This window comes from Oryza brachyantha, chromosome 3 (assembly GCF_000231095.2).
Source record: "Oryza brachyantha chromosome 3, ObraRS2, whole genome shotgun sequence".
Classification (NCBI taxonomy): Eukaryota; Viridiplantae; Streptophyta; class Magnoliopsida; order Poales; family Poaceae; genus Oryza; species Oryza brachyantha.
The window spans coordinates 21,552,794-21,577,217 of NC_023165.2; the positions used below are offsets into that span (position 1 = coordinate 21,552,794).

Genomic DNA, 24,424 nt, shown 5'->3' on the forward strand with positions numbered 1-24,424 from the left:
TTTTTTCTCTATTCTCATGCTTCCCATTAAAAACTTTGCTTTTTCTCCAAGGATGGTTAGTAGGAAGAAATCGCCGATGCCCAACATATCCAATTTTATTTCGAAGTGACACAGAGCATGGGTTCTCATCACAGTGCACACATGCAAAATAACCCCTTGTGCACCTCGTTGACATAGTGCCTAGTCCAGGATAATCGTGAATACCCCAAATTATAGAAGCATGCAAGGAAAATGTTTCATCTTTATATGCGTCATAGGTAGGAATACCTTTCCACAAAAGTTCCATATCTTCCATTAAAGGTTGCATATATACATGGAAATCCTTTCCTAGTGATCTTGGTCTAGGAATAACTAATGCCATTAGGAAATTTGATTGATCCATACACATCCATGGTGGGAAATTGTATGGCATGACAAACACTGGCCACACACTATAAGAGTTGCTCATGTTTCCAAATGGATTAAATCCATCTGTGGCAATACCTAATTTTATATTGCGAGGATCGTTGGCAAACCATCCATAATTTCTATCAAAGTCTTTCCATGCTTCACCATCAACCGGATGTCTCATAATATTTTCTTCTTCGCACCTCTTCTCCTGGTGCCATCGTGCATATTCAGATGTTGCCTTTGATACAAATATTCTTTGAAGCCTTGGGATTATTGGGAAATATCTAAGTACCTTGTGGGGAATTCTTTTCTTTCCTTCCATGTCTTTCCATCGTGATGTACCACAGATTGGGCAATGATTTTTGTTGGCATGCTCTTTCCAAAACAGTGCACAATCATACTTGCAAGCATGAATCGACTCGTAACCAAGACCAATTGTACGAAGAACATTTTTAGCTTCATTGTATGACTTTGGTAGGCTATGGTTTTCTGGGAGTACCATACTCAACAATTGAAGCAAGGAATTAAATGCAGAATTTGAAATTCTGTTGTAAGATTTGATATGGAGCAACTTAATCAAAAATGACAATCTTGTGAATTTTTTACATCCAGGGTAAATCTCTCTCTTGGACTCATCAATTAAATTTGCAAATATATTTGGGTGACCACCACCTTGATTTCCACCCCCTTGATTTCCAGCTACGTACAGATCTTGTACTAAACTCGAAATATCATCGTCGTCGTCCTGGTCGATATCAGCATTTTCTCTAGACATATCAAAATCATCATTATCCACATCAAAGTCATAGGGAGCCTCCTCATCATTTTCTTCACCATCACTCACTGATTCTCCATGAAAAATCCACCTTGTGTATGTAACTGACATACCATTCACATGTAGGTGTTCCATCACATCTTCTTGGGTGTGATTTTTCAAATTAAGACACCGGCGACATGGACATAATATTTCATCGTTTTCATTAAAATGATCTTGAACAAACTGTCTAAATTGCTCAACACCGTCTATGTATGTAGCACTGAAATGTCGTGCTTTTATCCAGCTTCAATCCATTTTATCCTAAAACAAAAATATATTATGCCAAATTTTTAATAGGGAAGACAAACTTAACATGATAATATATATACCTTACATGGACAAACAAAAGTTGTAAGGTTGTCTTTTGAGGAAAGTACACACTAGTTTATTACTATTGAAATTACTTGCATGTGGACATTTCATCAAACAGTTTGACCACACAGAGAGCAAACAACATAGTTTTCTCCCAAAATCACTAATCCAATAGGTGTGTCTAGTTTAGAAGAAAACAAGTAGCAGGGAATCACACAAGAACAATCAATTATATTTAAAATTGTTGGAGAACTAATAAAACAAGATCAATAACTCGATGTGCTTTCAACACTTCCTCATAGAAAGGGAATGGAATGCCTCTTCTTCCAACACATGAACCAGAATAAGGCATCGAAGAAGTAAATCCAAAAAAGAAAAACAGAAAAGAGGTACCTGAGTGCCAATTTTGTGACTATTCATCAAAAGGTCTTCTCCCCCATTCTTATCTTGTTGGTATAGGAAGAGGAGGTGGTCTGGCCACCTTATCTAATCGGCACTATATACATGATGATGCATTATTTTGTCACAAACAGAAGTTTTTTTTCCAATATAAATCGTCATAAAGTAGATACACTGTGACAAAAGATTTATCGTCATAATAATCGTCATAGATTATTTTTAATTGCCCGCACCACCCCCATAGAACATCTATGACGAAACATAGTCTATATTTAATGACAATTTTGAGAGATCGTCACAAAAATTAGCCTCCAGCCAGGTCTTGTGACGCGCCACTAAGTATCGTCACAGATATACTGTTCTATGACGAAACCATTATTTGTCACCCTCCTTTTATCATTGAACGTCAGATCTGTTGTAGTGTATGCACATTCAAACTCATGTTTTTTTTATAACCTGTAGAAGTCAAATTTAACCTTATATACTTGTGTAGAGCTATACCTATATTATAGTAATCTATCCTAGAAATTTTTTATTTTTTCATAACCATTTAAATGACATGCAAAAGTTGATAGTATATCTAGTCAATGGTTTAAAAGAGTTTCCCATAGTGCCTTCTTTCCCTATATGAGATGATGAAATTTTCAAAAATAAACACACACATTGTTTAACAGTTCAAGAAACATAAGCATGAAAACCGAGAAATAATTTGCATTGTAAGTGCAAAAGAATGCAACTAAGTATATTAATTACACACCACCTCACTCCTTGTTGCATCATGTTCCATTGTCAAGATTCATTCGTGTAGCAGTGAATATGTTTGTGTCCTAAACTCATTAGTGTTTCGTATAAATGTTGAAAAGATTGAAAAATATTATAATATAAGTGATTATTCCTGAGAAAATTGAGAAGAGATTGAGCTCTTGGAGTTGTGGTTCCCTCTCCTTTGGAGGTAGAGATATTCTTATAAACTCCTGTCTCTCAAATATTCCGAATTATGCTATGGGGTGTTATCTTCTTCCTGAAGGGATTCATCAAAAAATAGATTCTATTAGAAGTCGTTTCTATTGGGCTGGGACTAGTGACAAAAGAAAATATCATATGATAAAATGGAGTGACTTGACTTTTCCAAAAGATTATGGAGGTTTAGGCTTTATAGATACTAGATATATGAATGTTGCTTTGCTTTCTAAATGGATTTTTGATTTATCTGATAAAGACAGTTTATGTCTGAATCTTCTTAGGAAAAAATATCTTAACTCAGGAGGTTTCTTTAATCAAAACCGGACTGGGGGCTCTCAGTTCTGGAAGGGTTTGATTCAGATTAGAGACTGGTTCAAGTTAGGTAGTAGCTGGAAATGTGGCACTGGTGAAAACATTAGATTCTAGAAGGATGTTTGGAGAGGTGATGTTTCCTTTCAAATTAAATACTACAAACTCTTTGAGATCAGTCTTCAACAAGATATCTTGGTCAAAGAGGTGCTAGATGACCTTAACAACCTTACTTTTAGGAGATCTTTTGGGGAAACAGAGTTATTACTTTGGCATGAGTTGAATTATGATATTTCAGGTTTTATTAAAGAAGTTGAAACTGACAAAATTCAATGGGAGTTAGAGAAAAATAAACTTTTTAGTGTGAAATCTATGTATAGGGCTCTAACCTTTAGAGGTGTAAGAGATGCTAGATTTCAAGATATCTGGAACGCACCATGCCCCTTAAAAATCAAACACTTCTGTTGGCTTGCCGTTAAAGACATAATACAGTCAACAGTCCAGCTGAAAAAATGAGGGTGGGGGAGACTCTCATCTTTGCACCCTATGTAATAATCATGAAACTGCTCAGCATATTATTTTTGAATGCCCTCCTGCTATTTTTGTCTGGTGTGTTATTAGAGATGCTCTGAATTGGAATTTTATCCCGTCTAGTTTTGAGGAGTTTAACACAAAGGTTATTGGTAGAGCTGGCAGTAAAAATAGTAGACTGAGAGTTGCTTTGCTGATGGCGGTATCTTGGGCTCTTTGGAATGTCAGAAATGACATGATTTTTCGAGAGAAACTAACTTTGTCTCCTATCAATATTGTTTACCATTTTCTCTCTTTGCTCAGGAATTGGAAAAATCTGCTGAAGGACAAGGAAATTGCTGAGATGGAAACGATGATGCAGGCAATCGCTGGGATAGCTTGGGACCTGGGAAGACAACAGAGGAAAGTTGGTGTAGGATGAGATGTTTAGTTTTTGTGTAGTCTCTTGTTCCATCTGTCGTCATCTCCAGAAATAGATGAAAGCAGAGCTGTGGCTTTGAGCCTGGTTGTCCCTAGACTTCTGTTTTTCTTTAGATGCTGTTTTACTTTGAACCTTGGTTGTAAGCTGGAATCCCCAGCAACGACTCTTTGTTTTATCGCTTTCAGTAAAAGCTGGGCTCTTTCCGAGCCTTTTATCAAAAAACATTATTACTACTACTAGTAATATATACGGAACACACGTAAATTTCCCAGGCCTATTCATGAAATATCCTACCCCTTGTTTGCAGAGTCGCTAGATCCGTTTCCAGAGTAACAAGATCAAAATGAAAATCTTATCTGCGACAGGATTAAAACATGATGGTACCACGGTAGGCCATTTTCAAAAACCAGTTTATCTGATCCTTGCTTGAGATACGTTAGCCATCAAGTACAAGTCTACCAGCTATCCTTGGGGGCAAAAAGAAAATATCAAGAAATGATACAAAAATTGAACGGCATACCCCGAGGTTTCAGACCGGAGAATGTGTTTGCAATAAATATATATTGATTGCACAAAGTCTAAAGACTAGGCTAGCAGCAAGCAGGTGTTCAACCATCTACTATAATTTAAGCCATGCCTCCCTCAGCACTCAGGTGATAATCTCATAGCCTTAGCAGTGTCAAATTAGGACGATACAACGCCAGGAAAATTGGTGATACATGGCCGGCCAGCTCAGAAGCATCACGGATTTTTATCCCCGTGTACTCTGCTGCAATTGGGAGGGCAAAAAGCTGTGCAAGGAATCCTTTGGCCCAAGCACTGGTTAGGGTTTAACCCATAGAGGAATCATTCTGATGGCGCGTTCTCCTTAATTGCAGCCGACAACTTTGTAGCCTCGTCCTCATTTTTCAATCGGAACAAGTATGTTCGAGCTACAACAGTGGCATTGACTGATTCGCTTGACTGTGCATCCTGAGAAATTTTTGAATGGACAGTTGTTATACTCATTGAGCTATATGCGGAACACACACGAAAGAGAGGTAAGTATAATTTTGAAGCAGTGTAGCATGCACAAAATGCAAAATATATCCAGGTTAACGTAGTTTGATTTGAATGTTTTCAAGTTCATATACTAGGGGACAGGAAACGAGAATGAGTTTGACCAATTGCATCCCTGCTTTTAAAAATGCTTACAAATAAATCAGCATGTATCCAACAGCAAGGTTTCTGTTTAACCTACTCTAGTGCAGATGTATGCCTCTTCTAACAACCAAAAAGATCAGCATAGAAAATATGTCAAATCTAATGAACTCTCCTTACAGAAATTTGAGTTAGAGCACCACATGCTATTTTCAAAGTGCTGTTGCCCATTCCTTCCTTTTCTTGTTCTCTTTGGGTTGTTTATTTTCTTTTGTGTGTGTGTGTGTGGTGCGGAGGTAGCAGACAGTAGTTACTTACTGAGGTATGAAATATCGAAGCTACTGTGTTCTTCTGAACATTCATCTTTATCCCCTTGTAGATCAGAGCATTCAGAAGAATTTTTCCCACCTGTTATTAAAATCATCCATGAGTACTTTACAACCGCACAACAGCCTATATACCAAAAACAGATGGAGCGAGGAAGGGTGATCTCACTAATTTTGGGAGCAAAAAATAAATCAAGTAACAAATAATTACCATTACTAAAAAATAATTGATAAATTAAAGCACAGTGAATGGATGATAGTTTGATGCACAATGGACAGATACATAATTAGTATTGCCCTACTAAACTGAAGACAAATGGACTTGGGTTACTATATATGAGCATAATAAAGGAGGGGTACATACGTCATTTCTAATAACAATGGTTGGACTGGACTCTTTGGAGGCTCTCTCAGCTCCTTCTTTACACCTGATGTTGAGCTGCCCAACACCAATATCTTTCCAACCTTTGCTAGCATCATCATGCTACAAATGGAAATAAAGTGTGATTCAGGTGCAAGCATTTTTTGTGAGTACTCGAATAGTAGTATTGGCTCCAGAAAAACAAACTATATGAAAAAGGTAAAATAATTCATAGGAAAACTAATACCTTAACATAGACCTTGCATTTGGCTTCATGAACAACAATGATTCCTTGCTCTTCTGCCTTCTTTACAGAAGGGCTGCTCGGTTGCTCAGGTTCTGCATCTGAACAAACAAACTATGAATAAACTGGGTAGCATAGAAAAACTGAGGACACATATAATCTTTTTTTAATGAAAGACACATATAATCTTAAAACACATAAGTAGCATCCCAAACATTGAAGGGTCAAAGTAAATAGGAAATTTTATCAACTGGGGTTATCTAATTTACTCTTTGATAAATTGGTAAATCAGATACTCACCTTCATCTGCATCAGCTGAAGCTTCGGCAGTATTTTTGATTCCTGAAAAATTAACAATAAAAGCTTAATATTCCATAAACATAAGGTATATGTATCTATGTTCTGCACTAGAGTAATAAGGTGCTGTCCCTAGGATAAATTACTGTCATTATCATCAGAATGACAAGTGCTAGTTGAAGGGGTAGGAGAAGTTGTGTTAGACAGTTCATATGAAAAGAACCAAGCCAACAACAATTTGCCTTATTCTGAATTCATGAATTACACTTGACATATTTGCTGCATTGCATAAAAATGTGTAATTTAACATTGGGGCCAATATGAGCAAACAGAAGTAACTTTTAGGCCATAGGATAGCAAGGTAATATCATCGCATTTGTGTGTATCAATTTTAATCACAATTACTAAAATGGACACAAAGCACTACAAAACTCCATCAAATATATAAACCAGGGACCACAGAAAAAGAATTGACATCCTTACTATATGCGCAGATATTATTGAAAAAAGAACACGTCTTCTAACTCATTCCATCTGAAAGAATAAACAAAATAAAGCTACGGGAAAATAAGAAAATTACCTGAGACAACCGGCTGTTGGTTAACTGAGAACAGTGTCTGGGTTGGCATGCTAAAACTCTGGGCACCTGAAGTAGAAAAAATGGGTGGCGTGCTTGGTGTTGAAAAGCCATTATTTGCACCAAACTGGAAAGTTGGTTTGTTGCTATCACCGGGCATGTTTTTGTTGCCACCAAAAATGCCTAGATATCATTACAACACAACTTACATAGGAATACATAAAAATAGAGCAATGTAAATATATGAACTGGTGAATAGCCATACCAGTAAAAACTGGCGTTTTTTCATTAGAAGACGAAAACAAGTTCGGTGAGCTGGAATTCTGAAAAGCTGGAGAGCTAACTACTGTAACTGGAACTTTCTGTCCATTATCTGAACTTGGTTGTACCATAAACTTGCTGTCTACAGTTGCTGGCGAAGTAGTCTTGTCATCATTTGGTGTACTTGGGGACAACAGAGCTGCTGAACCTGTTTTATTTTGCCTAAGCCAATTGACAACATCCTTGAATTTGTCCTAGTGAGAGCAAATAATAGCAGGAGGTCCATGATTAGAAAAAAATAGCAGACTGCTGAGAAAAACTATAGTGCCATTTGCTATCTCAGCATTAAGCAATATGAGAATGTTTGCTAAATGAATGGCAGTCACTTCTACAAGTCAACATCAGCAAAAAGACCTACAGCTTAAAAGTATTTGGATCAACATTGTGTAGTTTCATCCTAGTCTCAGGAACAGTTGTTATAATTCAGACACTGCACTGTGCATGTGTTTGCAGGTTACACAGCGGAGACGGAGAAGATATCGAGTGGTTTTGTATTAGTATAATTTCATTTCTTGAGTTGTTCTCCAGTGTACAGTCAATAAATATATATATAGTCGATCCTAAAGTAACTTAACAGATACAGAGTATAAGGTCTTACAGACATTAGATACTCAATTTTTCATAGGGGTATAAAATGATTCTACATTGTATAATTGTGTGGTTGTAAACACTGTTGATAACACCCTATTAGTTACAGCTTCAAAATTCTTGCATGCTGCATTTTGCCATTGACAAATAATCAACTCTAGGAATTGCCATTGGTGAACAAGAATTCTACAAAATGACATTGTAAAGCATTTTACTTCCCTTTTTGCATAGCTATGAGTTTTCCATTAACACGTGGCAAAACACCCATTTACCCTGATAAGCGTGTATCTCAGCCCAGGGCATGCTTCATATATTCCAGGGGAAAATAGAGTCTTTGCATTGGGTTAACAGAAAATTCACAATGATGGCAAAAAGGGAAGAAAAACACTTGTGCCATGGTATTTTGTAGAACTCGAGTCATAAATCGGAATTTGTAGAATTGATACATTTCATCAGTACTATATTATATCCCTGGTTGTGCAGTGTACAAAAACAAAATACATTAAAGGTTTTACTAAGGCGGTCGATTAAAAAACATACCAAATACCAAGTGTATATGGCATGTGTTTCCTACCATTATTTCAGAAGCATGGGATAGGTAGTCCTTCATTCCATCCTCCCAAAGTTCGGCTGGGTGATTTTGCAACTGTGATTGTACCCAGCTGCTCATATAAAACATTCAGATGATTATTTATTAGACCAAACAAGACATAAATAATAGAGCACTGCTGCAAAGAAGATGGGTAAATTTAACTGAAACATCAACATTCTAAAAATTGTAGCCAGTAAGAATTATCGCACATAGTTCAGAGAACATTTAGGTTGCGTAGAAAGCATGGCGTTAGGAGACATAATGAATGAGCACACATACTAGATAGCATCATACACGCATGTAATACCACAAGAATTCAAATGTTGATGTGGTTCCTAAGATCCAAAACTGGTAAAACTAGCAGGTGAAGAAGTGACCAACCTAGCAAACTGGGTATTGAGAGCTCTCACATGCTTGCTTGCAGTTTCAGCCCGCTGAGGATCTAAAGTAGCGGGTCCTGCCATCATATGTTGATGGGAAGACTCCGCCCTGTGAACATCAAAAGAGGGTCCGTCCATTACTCTCTTACTTGGTAGCTGCAGCATTATAATAACAAAACGAATAATAAATAAAACAGCAAAAGATGGAACAACAAAAAAACTTTTCAACATTAACAAAAATTACGAAAACAAACTTATTGGTAGTAATAGATAGACTGTCAAGTACTATATGCGCTAGGATCGCATGAGAACTATCAGAACTCAGAAAGAGGTTCCTACTACATGGTAAAACTGATATGTGACAATTCAAAAATCAGCACCAATAAACAGTTTACATGCTTTTCTACATCCTCTTTCTCAACGCAATGGGTATATTTTTCAACACCAAGATTGGAGTGCAAGAATTAAACATGCATATAACAACGTCCTAAAGCATTTTTCCGCACTTCAAACTTATGTTAGCACCATCGTGATGGTGTGACTTTCCCTCTCTTCTAAAGGAACTAGATCCTGTAAGTAACTCTAAGCAATCAGCTACGCAGAAGCAGCACGACTATTTACATAGATAGCATCCCCAAATCAAAACTGTAATTAAAAAAATCCTAACTTTGTCCTTGCACCGCTCCCCACGGCGACAAGCACGGTTCTAAGTGGGGGAGAAAAGGATATGCGTACCTCGGGATTCGCGGGGTCAGAGGTGGCGGCGCGCTTTGCTCCCCGCGTCGCCATGACGTGGCCCCGAGCTCCCGAAACCCTAACAAATCGCAGAGCAGCAGGGCGTGGGGGCGCTGCAGCGGTAGCAGAGGCAAAGTAGTAGAGGGGTCGCCGCGCGCGGGTAGGAAGCGGATTTGGATTTGGAGCGCTAGCTCAAACCCCAAGGCAGAAGCGGATTCGAACTCCTTCAAAAGCTTTTGCTTCTTGGCAGGAGACGGTGGCTGGTGGAAGAAAGAGCGGAGAGCAGCGAGAGCCGATCTCCTTTTTCCGACCCACGTCTTGGGGCCACGTGTAGGCGAGGCGACGGCGTACGCTGCGCGCGCGGCGGCGGTGGCGGGGAGCGGGACGGGGGAGGTGGAGGTGGGGAATCCGGCGATGGCGGAGTGGCGGCGAGGGTTTGGGTGGGGGAGTCGGAGGAGGGCTCGGCTCCAGTGGGCCCACTGCCAGAACATGGGCCTTTCATAGGCCGAAACCGTTTTGGGCCTTCCAAGACTAAAGGCTAAGAAGAAAAAGTCCATCAGGCAAATCTGTTTTCCGTCCCTTAACCGAAATACATCCCTAAACTTACATAAACCGTTCAAAAGGTTTCTCGGCAGTATTCTTTAATTTTTTTTGTCTGATTTTGCTAACATGGCTTATAGTGGCCCCAGATGTCAAGTGTTTTTTTTTTTTTTTTACTTCTTCTCTTTTTCTCTTCTCTCTCCTTCGTCCCTTCTTCCTCTCTTCAGGCTAGGGCAGGAGTGGCTGCAAGCTGGAGGTGGCGGTAGTCGGGTGGTCGGGCGAGCGGGTGGCGGAGGAGCTGTGTGGCGACGGCAGCCGGGCGGGCGACAGCGGCGGCGGCCCGCCCAGGCGGCATGCGACTGAGCTGGACGGGGGGCTGTGGTGGCTTGTGGCGACCGAGGTGGCGTCGGGCGGGCGAGGGCAGCTTGCAGCACCGAGGTGGCGGCCGGACGAGCGGGAGGCCGCGGCGGCTTGCGGTTTGCGGCGGCCGGACGTGCGGGGGCGGCGGTGACTTTCGGCTTGCGACGCCGATCGGGCGGGGAGTGGCGATGGCCGAGCTAAAAGGTGAGCAAGAAGGCGCAGTAAAGATCAACATCGACAATCAGTCCGCCATCCAACTAAGTAAGAGATTTCATTTTAATCAAGAGTGCATTGAAGAAGGAAGGGTTGATGTCGTCTCCATCGGCACAGCTGAGCGAGCAGCTGGTGGATATCATGACGAAGGCGCTAGCTGGTGCGAGAAGATTCTGCGAACTCCATGCCAAGCTCGGCCTCGTCCAGCTAAAGTAGATGCGCAAGGCTTAGGAGGAGATTTGTTAGTTAAGCCTTTGCGTTGTGAGTTAGTTAGGACTGCATGTTTTCATTTCTGTTTTGCATGCATGCACATGAGCACCAACGTATGTGGTTGTCGTGTGCATAGGATTAGGAGGTAGTCCAGCGAGAATAGCTCGCGCACGAACCTGGGTGGTCGGTCGTGGGCGACGCCGCAGACGTGGGCGATGCAGCCTGAAGAGAGGAAGAACGGAGGAAGCAGAGAGAGAGGGAGAGGAGAGAAAAATAAAATGAGAGATTAAAAAAACAAAAATATCTGAAACGTGGGATTCACCATGTGCCACGTCAGCAAACCAGTCAAAAATACGAGTCTGCCGAGTGACCTTTTTTAAACGGATTATGCAAGTTTAGGGTGCATATTTCTGATATTTTGGTTAAGGGACGAAAAATAAATTTGCCTTCAAGTTCAGGGATCTTTGTGGACTTTTTCCGGCCAAGAAATGCCCCGGCCCAAACCCCGAAAATAAAAGCAGGGTGAATTCCTTTCCTGGCCCCGCACGGGCCCACGCAAAACCGCTGTAAGGGCACATGATTAAGCTCCACTAAGCACCCTGAATTAGAGATAATAGCTGATGAGAAAACTAGGTCACGATCTTTCGATAGGTATCGGTAACTTTGGATTTGGTGGAAACTTGGCACACACCCGGTTTTCGATCAACTTAGATTCTAGCCCTGCAATCACAGCACAACGTTTTCATAAGATTAATTCCTACATGCGGATCGAATAACACAAGCAACAAACATGATAGATTGCAATACAATTGCATATGGATAATAACCACTCAAATTTGGGGTTGCACAAACTAACCAACGGAAAAATAATCTAACCAAAACTCAATTCTAAACTATGACAACTACCGAATAAATATGATTTAGGATGTCCTGGGATTGCCCTATTGGGCTTAGCCCACGGCACAATTACAAAGTTCAAGACCAAATCAGATTCGGAGTAAACGAGGTATATGGCTTGTTTTATATATTCCCAACAACTCGGTAGGAATTTTGGCGTTGGACCAAAACCATCTGAAATAGATTCCATAATTTTTTCCAACAAGTACTCATGGCCCTAAGATTCCTTATAGATCAACGGTTAGGTCCGTTGAAGTTAATGTTGTCAGGAAACCTAAATTCGAATTGCTCGCTGAGAAGCTACGTAATGCGGTCGGACGAACGTGCTGATATCTACCATGTGCAGAGTTATTGCATTAGCACGTAAAACTAGTGATTAGTAGCTACATGAAAGCATATGTTTTGGACGTGTAGAGATGCCTATACACCTGCCACTTTGGTTAAAAGGCCAACAGGTGATTTCTTGGCTAAAGAATAGGTGCTAGCTAGCGGTTTAGGTACATGCATTTGCACGTGGCAAGCATGGTGTGTCTCAGCCAAGCGAATTGGCTAATGCTTATTCTTTACACGTAATCAGAGGTGGATCTAGGCCTAGGGCATCAAGGGCTGGAGACCTAAGCCTGCGGTCCAAACTGTATGAAACTTTTTGTACAAATTTTAGGAAACAAGTTAATCCTTTAAAGAGCTAGAACAAGATAATTGAATTGAGCACTAGGGCTGGCTCCTGACTGGTTCTGCCCTTGCATGTAATTTGAGTCCATATAATGGAAAAAATGATGTGGGCAAGTGGTCATGTCGACCAAAGCCTGTGTTTGAGTTTCTGGGTATGTGTCTTCACCAGAGAGGAGTGAGAGGAGAGATTCCTAACACACGAAGTCATCGAGAGGAATTGAAGGGGATGAAACATACGCTGTCGGGCGACGTGCTCACCGAGATCCTCCGCCGCCTCGTGCACCCTGTTGCGTTTGCAAGGCGTGGTGCAACCTCGTCTACGAGCGACGCCTGCTGTACGTGGACCTCCTTCCCACACTCGCTCGTGGGCATCTTCATCAACCTCCATGCCATGTATGACACCAAGCTCTTCACCCATCCCTCGATGATAGGCTCCAGCGACCTTGCCCTTCATGCCCTCCACTACTGACGAATCCTCAGTATTGGGTAGAGTATCAACAATGGGCTAGCATGTGGCTGAGTATTTCAACTGCGTGGCTAAACCTGTCATGGGATGGTGGGGTTGCTTTCCACCGTGGACGCCGCATGAACGGAGACATGCATTGCTCCTATGCTGGCTACCTTGTCTTTGACTCCATCATGTTTCCGTAACACAACGATGTGTAATCCCACCCTTTCGCTATAAGAGTGCGCCAAACGATTTTGGCTATGACATTAGGGAGAAATTAGGCTTAGGGCAGCTTAGGCTTTAGCCCTGTTCTTGACAAACGTAGTGGACTAGCACCAGGGCCGACTCCATAATTTTGGGGCTCTAGGTGAACTCTGTGCTATAAGCCCTTTAGGCTAAATATAATTTTACTTGTAATATATCTTATAATTATTTATCCTCTAAAGTGACACAAATAAACATCATTGACATGATAAACCAAGTATTAACTCTTAAGAGTTGACTTGAAATATAGTAGTTCTAAATTTTGATAAATAATGTTGACACTAAATTGAAAAACTAAAATAAAGAAATTAAATAAAAAGTAAATCAACAAAAAATAATTTATAAGTAAAACTTTTTATTTGTGTTATTGGCAATTTAGAAGACAATGTTGGAAAAAATAAACAACAATAAGAATATCTTAAAATCAACTCTAATATTAAGATTTAAAATGCAAATTTTAGCTACGACAAAAAATAACAAGTAAATGATAGAGCTAATAATCTTAACTAAAAGATATTCACCATCTAAATAGTTTCATAAGTTGATTAATCATCTATTTTTAAAAAATAGTAATATAAAAATCAAACCACATAAATATTAATGAAATAAATTTGGTTGGCCCATTCTGGCTGAGACTCTAGGCGGCCCGCTTACAGTGCCGGCCTATCTTAATTCACGGTGAATACCCAAGATTTTTGGAAAAAAAAATACACATATATACTATGTATACTATATGTATTAAATAAACAAAAGGAAAGACACTATTCAACCCAAACAGATAAAAATAGGCATGAGGCGTCTTTGGTTTGAGGAATTTTACAGAAATTTTTAGAGGAATTAAACTGTTTCATTTGAAATTCTCGGTAAAATTCCGATGGTCCGTTTTTCTTATTTTGACCTAGCTGTTGGGGGATTGGGGGCGGCGGCTACCTGTTTGGCTGAGGTAGTGGAGGGCTGCTGGGCTGGAGGCCGGCGACCGGCGGGCGAACGGGCGGTGCGAAAGTGCGGCGGATCGGCGCCGGCGGAGGCGGCCGGGAGGTGCGGAGCGGAGCCTGGGACGGCAGGACCGGGAGCCGCCGCGCCGAGGACCCGAGGAGCGGGACGGGCACGAGCACCCGAGCCGAGGAGCGAGGGCTCGCCGGGCGCCGGCGGCGGTCGGCCGGCCTGCCGAACACTGCGAGCAGGAGAGCATTAGTCCAGCGCCCAGCGGAGCCGGCGAGTAGCAGTCCGAGGAGCCCGGTCGTCGGCTCGTCGGCGTCATCGCGGCCAGTGCGGGCGGGGCCGGCCGCTGGCGAGCAGGGGCGGGCAACCGGGCGTGGGCGGCCGGTGCAGCCAGGCAGGCGTGCAAACCGGCGCAGCAAGCCGCATTCCGCATCTCCGCAGGTTCGCAGAGTCTGTAGTTCTGTCTTCTAGTCTTCCTCATTAACATTTTCTTCAATCTGTATTACTTCATCAAATATTGAACGACAGTATCTTACTCAAGGAAGCTTACCCAGACAAGCCTTCAGTGGCATACACCCTTGGAAAGCCATCAACCAAACCTTTTGCAAACATAGTTAAATGGTGCTCTTATTTCTGTCCACTAGTACATCAGAATACTTCTTGTTGAAATACTCATAAAGACCAAACTTGGAGCCATCTTGAACACCATAGCGAAAAAATTTCCCAGCCCAACCCCTCCAAAGCGATGACGCTCCCTCTTCCTTTACAAGAATGTTCAGTCCCGTAAATATGCTGGTGTTATATACAAGAATGAAATATGGCTTTAGACTCAATTTTGACATTTTGTGTTATATATGATATATATCGTATGACCACTAAGTGCTTGATGTTATACAAGCCAATTATTATAATTTCGGGTATACAAGCCAATTAAGATGTAACTGAAACTTGCTTCTTGTTTTTAGTTGCCTGACGACTGGATGACCCTTTTTTCTTTTTCTTTCTTTCTTTTTTCTTTTTTTTTTTGCAGAAGTTAGCCTAGTAGGCTTGGTGCTTCATTATTTGTGTTCCTGGATGCTTGGATGTATGATGCACATGTAGACAGGCATTGAGACCAAATGATGGCAATAAGATTGGCAGAACACATATCTTTGATTTCTAGAGCTCTTCCTTTGATTCAACTCAAGGTTATGTCCACATATTCTGTTGCTCATGGACGCAGACCTAAGAAGAAGCTTTATCACCGTGAACCTGGCCTTGACAAGGCCATGGACCTCCAAAAGAAGCCTGCCCTCCTCCTTCGTCTTCGGGAGCTCATCTTGTCCCGAAAGACAAATCCTCTTCTTGTACGTGATCTTGAAAAGGAGGTTGGCTTTGTCCAAAAATGGAACTTTGTTTCACTTATTGAGCGACACCCAAACATCTTCTGCGTCTCTGGTGGTAGTGCCTCCCGAGAGCCCATTTCAGTTATGCTCACAGAGAAGGCCAGAAAGATATCTAGTGAGGAGACCCAAGCACGAGAGCTAATGGAACCTATCTTGGTGAAAAATCTAAGGAAGCTACTAATGATGTCTTTGGATTGCCAGATTCCTATAGAGAAGATTGAGCTCATCCAATCTGAATTGGGCTTGCCCAAGAACTTCAAGAGCAACTTGATTCCGAGGTATCCTGAATTATTTTCAGTTTGCAATGTGAAGGGATTGGACCATTTGTGTTTGGAGAGTTGGGATTCTTCACTGGCTGTCACAGCACGAGAAGAAAAAATGAATTTTGATGGCTTCCAAAAGGACTGTAGAGGGATTCCTAAAGATGGAAATGTCTTTGGTCCTTTTGCTTTCAAGTTGAAGTATCCAGCAGGATTTAGGCCAAATCGGAAGTATCTTGAGGAGGTTGTTAGGTGGCAGAAGTTGGCATTTCCATCACCATATCTGAATGCTAGGCGTGTGGAGCCTGCAACACCACAGGCTAGGAAGCGCGCTGTTGCTGTTCTGCATGAGATTTTGAGCCTGACAATGGAGAGACGATTAACATCTGACAAGCTGGAAGTCTTCCATAATGAGTACAGGCTGCCATGTAAGCTACTTCTGTGTTTAATAAAAAATCATGGGATATTCTACATCACTAATAAGGGAGCAAGGAGCACTGTCTTCCTCAAGGAAGCATATGATGATAGTGAACTTATTGAGAAATGCCCTTTATTGAAATTCCATGATCGATTTGCCACTCTAATCGGCCGAACGTGCTCCGATTCAAATGATTTATTGACAGCATAATTGGAGTAATAAGTTCCAAGCGAGAAAGACAAATTGCTATGTGGCATGTGGCTGGCTGATGCATCCCTTAGTTGCTACTTCGATCAGCTCAAAATAAACTCATTTGCATGCAACTAACTCTGCAAGTCCTCTGTATGATGGATATGCTCCATCCAGCTCAAGTTTCACTTGAAATTTGAGAACGCAGAAATCAAGTGGCAGCTCAGATCTCAGCAGATAAGGCATTGATTGTTGTACTAAAGGACGTAGGTTCATTCCTACCACTATTGCACTCAACTGTTGAAGATGTTATGGTTAGTTTTGAGGAGTTTCCTACTTTCCTTGAGAGTATTACCTTCAGCCTATAATTGCCAAAAAGAAAAGATCTTAACCTCACAACTATAGTACTGAATTTTCTTCTCTTGGATAACTGGACGGCATTTCGGCTTTTCCTAATTGATGGTATGGTCAGGTACTAGTTGATCTTAAAATGTATTCCCTCTGTTGCAGATTGTAAGACGCTTTGACTTTGTTTTAAGTTAAACTTCTTCAAGTTTGACCAAATTATAGAAAAACATAGCAATATTTTCAACACAAAACAAATAAAAATGTATTCAGTTTTGGAGTTAATGAAATTAATTTGGTGTTGTAGATGTGTGTTTTTGTATATACTTGGTCAAAATTGAAAAGTTTGACTTAAGAAAAAGTCAAAACATCTTATAATCTGAGGGAATATTGTACTATCACGTGAGTCTGCTTGCAGAAAGGTATTTAATGTTGTTTGGCATCATATAATTGTCAAATCACCACTGCTTTCAATAGATCATGCTTGTAATTCGTTGCACTTTAACATTTTTCTTATGGAGTAATTGAACTATTGACAATAGTACTAATACATTCTGGTATTGTTCTCAGTGTTTTTTTCCCTTCATCCATACACAGGCTAAAACTGTCCATAAAATGCTCCACATGCTGTATCAATGATTCCCTCCATATAGCACTAGCACATCAATCGGTCTTCTATTTTCTGGATCTTGTTAACAGTTTTTATATTGACCATGTATGATTGTGTTTTGTTGCTTATGTTACTTGGGAATGTTAATTATTTGATTATATGCCATAGGTCATTAGTTGCTATCACTCTGACAACTCCACCTTTTTGTGTATATTCATGATCTGTTTGATTTAATAAGAAGCAGGATATCCTTACACATCCTTTGAGATATCTGAGTACAGAAAATGGCTTCAATCAACACCTTATTAGGTCGTAAACTCGTAATAAAGATTAGTGCAGATAACTACACTAATAGGTGGTGACATTACTATTGCACACACATGCACATAATGCTGGTAGGTGATACTCTTCATTTTGGTGAGACTACAACATAGAATGCTAACGCTAGTACTGATATGATTCAGTGTTTTAGATAATTGGACTATGACTGTTCCAAATCAGTTGCAGCATTCTCATTTGTGTTCCAGTCTTCCAGATCTCTGCTTCCTTGTTTACGTTATTAAAACAAGCAGAGAACAACCAAGAATATTTGCTTTGCTTTGTATCTCTTCTTGGTATGGAACAACCAGTAGCAGTATCCTGCGTTTCCTATGCACAATGATGGCATGTTCAAATAATGAGTATGCATTAGTTGAATTGTCAAAATTTCATGAACCATGTGTCTGTGGCGTTGTTATTTTTAGTTCTGTTTTGTTAATTGACACCTACTCCATCCATGGAAATACCTATTAATCTCTAGATTTTTTGATCAGAAATTTGAAAATACCGTGGTATTTAGTTCACATGCTGATTATGGGCTTGTTTGCAACTGCAGATTACAGTTGGGCCAATTAGCACATGATAAATGAGTATTAGCTATTGCAAACTTGAAAAGTGGATTAATGTGTTTTTAAACAACTCTCATATTTTTTTTTGCAAAAAACACATTGTTTAGCAGTTCGGGAAGCGTGCGCACGGAAAAAAAGGAAAAAAATAGCCACAATTGTCACTTGCGAACGCATCCAATGAATTTATGATTTAAGCCAACTGTGAACCATCTTAAATAACTGCAACTTGGCTACATAACTTTAGCTTCTATTTTCTACTTTGTACATTGCATTACCATGCAGTAGTGATCCTATAGTATTCAACTTGTTCATAATTGCATTAATCCTACCAGTATAGACTGACATTCCATCTGGTCGATTGGCCCTATTTGATGACCTGTTTCATGCTATGTGACCCTGAATTATAATTGCATCTAGTGGTATATGTGCCTGTACTCTAGCAGTCCATATTTTGTTGTGTTTAGTCTAGGTTCTATTTCTGTGTGGTATTCTGTATGGAGCAAAGGCACAAACAAACATGGTAAACCCACATAAATTGATGCATAACGTGGATGGTTGTGGATGTCCTTTCATGTATCTCTCTACAAAAGGCCTGGTAGTGTTTATTCCGTGCTAACTCAAAAATTATGCCAGTGGGTTGTGCATTCTTAACAATGGCCAGATTTGTGATGCAGATCACCTGATTTCTGTTAGCAAGAAATATTTGTGTTCTTGTGCTCATGGGATTGTAGGACGTCTCCATAATCTACGCAGGTGAATCTTGAGTGGAGGAACACCGAGTACTGTTAACCACGGGAGAAAAATGGCCTTTTGATTACTGTTCAATCTTTATCCAGCAGGAACAGGTATGACTTAAGCCAACAAGATTTTTTTTAGACCTCCATCGTTTTGCAGTTGCAGTTGCATTTCAGCGTGTTAGGCTGCTGCTTAAAAGCAACAGAAATTCCATTGTTTTGCTTATGAGGAAAGAATTGCTGATTAATGGATCTTCTGTGGCCTTGTGGAATAATGAAGTGAGTATTTTTTTTGTGAGACTATACATGGTTTTAGACCTCACTGGATGGTTCACTGGGAGATAGCCATAGACAGATCACGTATTACGTAGGGCCCACTACCAATGGCTGATCCGCATTTAACGCAATAAGCGAACCGATGGGCTTATGCTGAAAATCCTCGGCCACAACAGCGATCCGATGGAGCCTTTAATGTTTTAATGGTCAGTGTAAATGTAGCAACCAAATCTTTGCAAGTGAAATATCACCAAGGTGATGATACCTATGAAATAAGTTGCAATTTGGAAGCTAGCTATTTGTCATTTCAGATTATTCATGTAATATGTATTTGATTTTGTCAGGTTATTCTGTGGCTAGTCTGTTGCGCCAAAGTATGTTTATGTGTAATTAGTAAAATTACTGTTTCATGTTGGAATTGAGACGGTATTTGGTTGTCAAGTAAAAGAAATTACAATTGCATACTTTGACAGATTGGTTAAATGGGTGAATAACGATTGTCTGAAAGCTTTAGATTAACTAGTCGCTTGGGAATGAATAATAATAAGCAATAAAATTGTTGGACCTCATTGCTGTCGATCTGGTACCATATCCTAAACATGGGAAGCTTTATTAATGGCTATGGCAATTCCTGCAACAGGCTAATAACAGGCACAAGTTTGCATCCCTTTCACAATCACACATCCATGCTATCTTGAGTATTTTCTGATATTTACATATCAAAGTGCTTGTCCACATAGAATTCTTGGTGGGAGATGCATTAAGGATGTTTTCCATAGTTGTTTGCAGCACCAAATCAACCTGTAGGTGGAGTCCATTGAGATAATTAGATGAACATATGCTAAGTAAAGATCGACCGACAAAATTATGGGTGGCCTGGACACATTGAAGTGAAATGAGGCCAACTGGCTGCTCCTCAATTATAACCCATGAAAGTGAGAAGCATACTCGGGAGCAGTGATTGGGACCAGATTCTTCAGACACTAAGAGCACCTATAAACGATAGTGGTCATGAGCCTGGTCAGATGCACTAAAAGCTAGATTTGGATGGGTGTTAGTGGCTGTTAGTTTAGGCAGGCCTATCCTCAAGTCATACAAATACAGTGGATGGAGACTAGAGACCCTTTTCTGATCCTGTTTATTTTTCTGGTAAGCATTTATGCCTCCCTCTGCAGTAGCCTTTCCGTCTGATGTTACTTCCATAACTTATTGTGTGAACATTGATTTGGCCTCTTAATTTTTTTTGGCTCTATTATTGGCCACCAAGAGCACATGCTTTTCTTTGCCCTCCAGTCACCTTCAGCCTCTAGTGACCCGTCTGGATTTCCAATTGATGTGTCTTTCTTGTACACCAGTCTTTGCCTCCCTGTCTCTGTCCTTGAGTAGCATTACCTGTTCCATAAACAACTTTTGTGTGTGGCTGGGCCCTGCCTTTTTAAGTTGGCAACTTCCACAAAATCACAAGAGTTATCACTGCTTCAGAACCGCTTGGTTTTGCTGTCCCTTTCTCTGGACCCTGCCTTGACTTTAGGAAGCTGCCATTATGTTTACTTGTCTTTCACTTTGATTTTCATGCTTTCCACTAGATTTCCACCTAAATATAATTCTATTATTCTAATTATGTCATTTTTGGTTTCTTGTAGCTTATTATTGATCAATGCATCATTAACCTCTTCATCCGTGATGAATGTCTTCTCCATTGATTCTTAGCTTTTTTAATAGGTGCCTTTTACCTTTCTATTCTCGCTGTTTTTCAAACTCTAGGGAAAGTTGGTAATGAGAAGGGCCGCCCCGTGAGTTGCATTGTTCAACGCTTCTTTGATGGTTGAACGTCGCAATTAGGGTGGCAGGTCCAGGCCACCCCCTGTTTCTGTCATCATCTGCCTGATGTCTATCCATTAGGAGAAGAAAGGACCTCATTTGTGTTATGTAACAATTTCTCTCTTTCCTTGCTTGAATGAGCAGGGTGGCGCCTAGCAAGCAAAGAATCCTGATTTGAACATCACAGCCTGCTTGGCCATCGCCATCCTTGGTTCTGGACAAATATTTGGACTATGCATCAGCATCATGTTTGAGTCTCAATTCTTCCTACTCCTGCATAGCCTCTAGTAGCAAGTCATTTTTGTACTTGTCTTATCTGAAGAAAGTAATGTGTGCATTTGATATATCCAGTGCAGGGGGGGTCCATCTTGGCGTAGCCGTGGGTGGTGTGGTTGGTTCAGATTTCACAATCTTGGCATGTAATGAGGATGCCTGTCCCTCTGCACCCAGTTCCTTGTTTTTGTAGTGTTTCCTAATTTTCCTGATCTTTCTTTATCTCTATGACATGTTGCCAAGTGAAGACATATCAAAGGCAGATTATTCTACGCTTCAAGCATAAAGGGTAGAAGATAATTCCAGCTGAATACTGAAGAAACGATTTTATTCCAAGTCAATCAGAGTGGGCATCTCAAGGAGCTGAAGCATTCTACCTTTACCCCACCACCAAACCCACAAAACCGGTCATCAATTTAGGTAAGCATTTGACACAAGTTCTTTTGGCTGGAATAAAAATCCTCTTTTGCACTCATCAGGAACTGAAATTCTTTGCCTGATTCCTTCCAGCATAATGCCCAAGAAGAATTACACTTTTATTACAGAATCCTCTTGTGAAAATTTGTAGGGACTAGGGAGGGGCCCCTCTGAGATAGAGCGATAAATTTATTTATGCAAACCGTCTTTTGTAAAAGCAGCAAGCCGCACCATATTTAAAAATTCAATTCAGTCGAATCGAAAAGTAAAATTCTGATAGAGGTATAACATGGTCCAGGCTGAGTGCACAAAACAAGCCACTGTACAGTAATGATGAGCCTTTTGTTAAAGCTGAGAGCTTCTCTTCTTGTCAGTATCGTCACGGCTCGTTGTTGAACAAGATGATTATTATGACTATAATGATGATGGCCACCCTAATGTGCCGCTGCTCTAATTGCCATTTACCAACCTCTCTACTAATCTACCTTGCACTAGCTGTTAATGTTAATCCTGAAGAAAAAGAAACCCTATGACTAATAAGAGCAGATGACTTGTGCATGCGTGCAGGCAGGCTGCGTCGTGGAGTGATCGCCGGTGGGGGGACTGCAGGGCCTTGTACTCCTTTGTCTGCTGCCGGTTGATGGATTGGAAGCCACCACCACCACCTGCTGCTGCATCTTTCGCTCTTTCGGCCAACAAAATTTCCCATCCGCTTAAATTGGTCCCCGTTTCTTTTGCTCCCTTCTGCATCAATCCACCTCACATGTTCACACCCCCAGTTTTACTATACCATTTTTTCTTTTTCTTCTTTTTTTTTTAAAAAAAAGAGTAGAATTGGATGCACACCGTAAAAAACGAATCTTTTAATCGTCATCCCATATACATGAATTTTATGGTAGGTATCTATCCTCTGTGCCATAATTCATTTTAAAGAATGTATGTACAATATTGGGGCTACAATCATCCGGCCAATAATATGTGAGTTAGTACTCCCAACATTATACTCCCTCTTTTCTCGTTTATTCGTCACCAGCAATTTCTACTTTCACCATTAAAATTACCTTTTAGATGATTATTTGTAATTAACGAAACGTATATGATTGTATGTACGACAACATGTATTTGCTGATTTCGTAAAAGACAAGAAGCGAAGGTTAAAAAGTAATTTGTATTATTTAGTAACAAGTATTTAGAACAAGAGAAAGTTTATTATTGATGATAGAGAGTAATAACCATAACAAATGAATACAAATAGATAATGAGTCGATAACACGTGGGTCCTCCTTTGCTCCTTTACTTGGGCCCATATGGTTGCAAACTGTTGGTGGTAATAAGTGTATAAGTTATTTTGGATCTATCTAGATTTATATTAATGAATATTTTTTATATTAGCATATTGTCCGTGTGTTGTAACATAATTTTAATTAAATGAAATAATCATCAATCCATTGTTATCATTATTTTGTCATATATTATCTATTAAATGATGGAGAATAACCAATACATGGTCTCTCTTATCACCTTTTTTTAAGTAAAGACGTGAGTGGGTGAGGCGTGGCGGATTTACCAGTAGGACCATAGATATGTATCCAATTTAGTAATACTTATGTAAATCTGGAGGGTTAAAACAAAGCGTTGGTTGTGCGCCGGTGGTCTCACGCCAACGGCGTGCATGGGGGTGCGGTGCGGTGTGGCGTGCACTCGTGCCGCGCGTGCGGACGCCGTGGCTGCCCCAACCACTCGAAAAAATGGGAGGAGCTATTCCTGCACAGGAGCAGCTGATGCCCAGCTATTCTATTCTGGCAGAAGCAACAAGCTCATGAGGAGGATGCTGGGACTTGTCATCTTCTTCCTCTTTTTCTTCTCTCTTCCCTTTCTTTCACGTCCTGCATCCTGCATACATGTGCTGTGTGGATTGTGAGCTCAACAATCCATACCTAAACCGCCCCCCCCCCCTTTTTTTTTCTAAGAAAGTGAGAAACGGTTAGAGGAAGGAAAGTATCTTTGAGGGGCTGTTTGGGACAAGGGGTTAAAGTTTAGCCCTTGTCCCATCGAATATTTGGACCATTATTAAAAATAGTAAACGTAGACTATTAATTAAACTCATCCATAATTTTGGACTAATTCGCGAGACAAATCTATTAAGCCTAATTAATCCATGATTAGCCTGTGTAATGCTACAGTAAATATTCTCTAATTATGAATTAATTTGGTCACTACGTACTTTTCGCTGACAGTATATATTCGTAAAGAGAGTGAATTTTATAAAACTATAAATGATGTGATCAAACTATCACAAAGCTAATAGAATTGGCACTGAACTAATAATGCGATTATGTATTTAAGATGGAGTGCCACAAAATTTCGTTATAAACTTTTAATCGACAAATTTAATTGTCACCAAAGTATATGTTTAGTACCAATTTAATCTTAAAACTGCAACGTTTATAGCTCTAACGAAACGGTAGTGTTAGGGAGTTAAGCTCTACCGATCTATAGTTATATATGATTGTGATAACCTAAATATTAAATCTTTAGTTTTGGGATACTTGACCTTAAA

General features: G+C 40.3%; 2 protein-coding genes across 8 annotated transcripts; one reads left to right on the forward strand and one right to left on the reverse strand.

The window, feature by feature from the left end:
• Window positions 1-4,507: 4,507 nt before the first annotated feature.
• Window positions 4,508-10,100, reverse strand: LOC102706736. Of its 2 annotated transcripts, none has more exons than XM_015834770.2 (10): window positions 9,704-10,100; window positions 8,970-9,124; window positions 8,571-8,658; window positions 7,353-7,602; window positions 7,091-7,270; window positions 6,514-6,555; window positions 6,217-6,308; window positions 5,973-6,092; window positions 5,601-5,690; window positions 4,508-5,114 (listed from the first exon to the last, which is right to left on the reverse strand). In XM_015834770.2, the coding sequence occupies exons 1-10, from the start codon at window positions 9,755-9,757 to the stop codon at window positions 4,989-4,991; spliced, it is 1,197 nt and encodes a 398-aa protein (XP_015690256.1). In that variant the 5' UTR covers window positions 9,758-10,100; the 3' UTR covers window positions 4,508-4,988. The 2 variants fall into 2 exon arrangements, with proteins under 2 accessions (XP_015690256.1, XP_006650390.2); XM_006650327.3 differs by having other exon boundaries at window positions 6,217-6,314.
• Window positions 10,101-14,341: 4,241 nt separating this feature from the next.
• LOC102707294 (protein WHAT'S THIS FACTOR 1 homolog, chloroplastic) lies at window positions 14,342-23,085 on the forward strand. 6 transcript variants are annotated; one of them, XM_015835395.2, is made up of 6 exons: window positions 14,342-14,690; window positions 15,280-21,203; window positions 21,319-21,422; window positions 21,526-21,593; window positions 21,696-21,867; window positions 22,432-23,085. In XM_015835395.2, the coding sequence occupies exon 2, from the start codon at window positions 15,368-15,370 to the stop codon at window positions 16,520-16,522; it is 1,155 nt and encodes a 384-aa protein (XP_015690881.1). In that variant the 5' UTR covers window positions 14,342-14,690; window positions 15,280-15,367; the 3' UTR covers window positions 16,523-21,203; window positions 21,319-21,422; window positions 21,526-21,593; window positions 21,696-21,867; window positions 22,432-23,085. The 6 variants fall into 6 exon arrangements, with proteins under 6 accessions (XP_015690881.1, XP_015690882.1, XP_015690878.1 ...); XM_015835396.2 differs by having other exon boundaries at window positions 15,280-21,075; XM_015835392.2 differs by having other exon boundaries at window positions 15,280-19,608; window positions 19,698-21,422.
• Window positions 23,086-24,424: the final 1,339 nt, after the last annotated feature.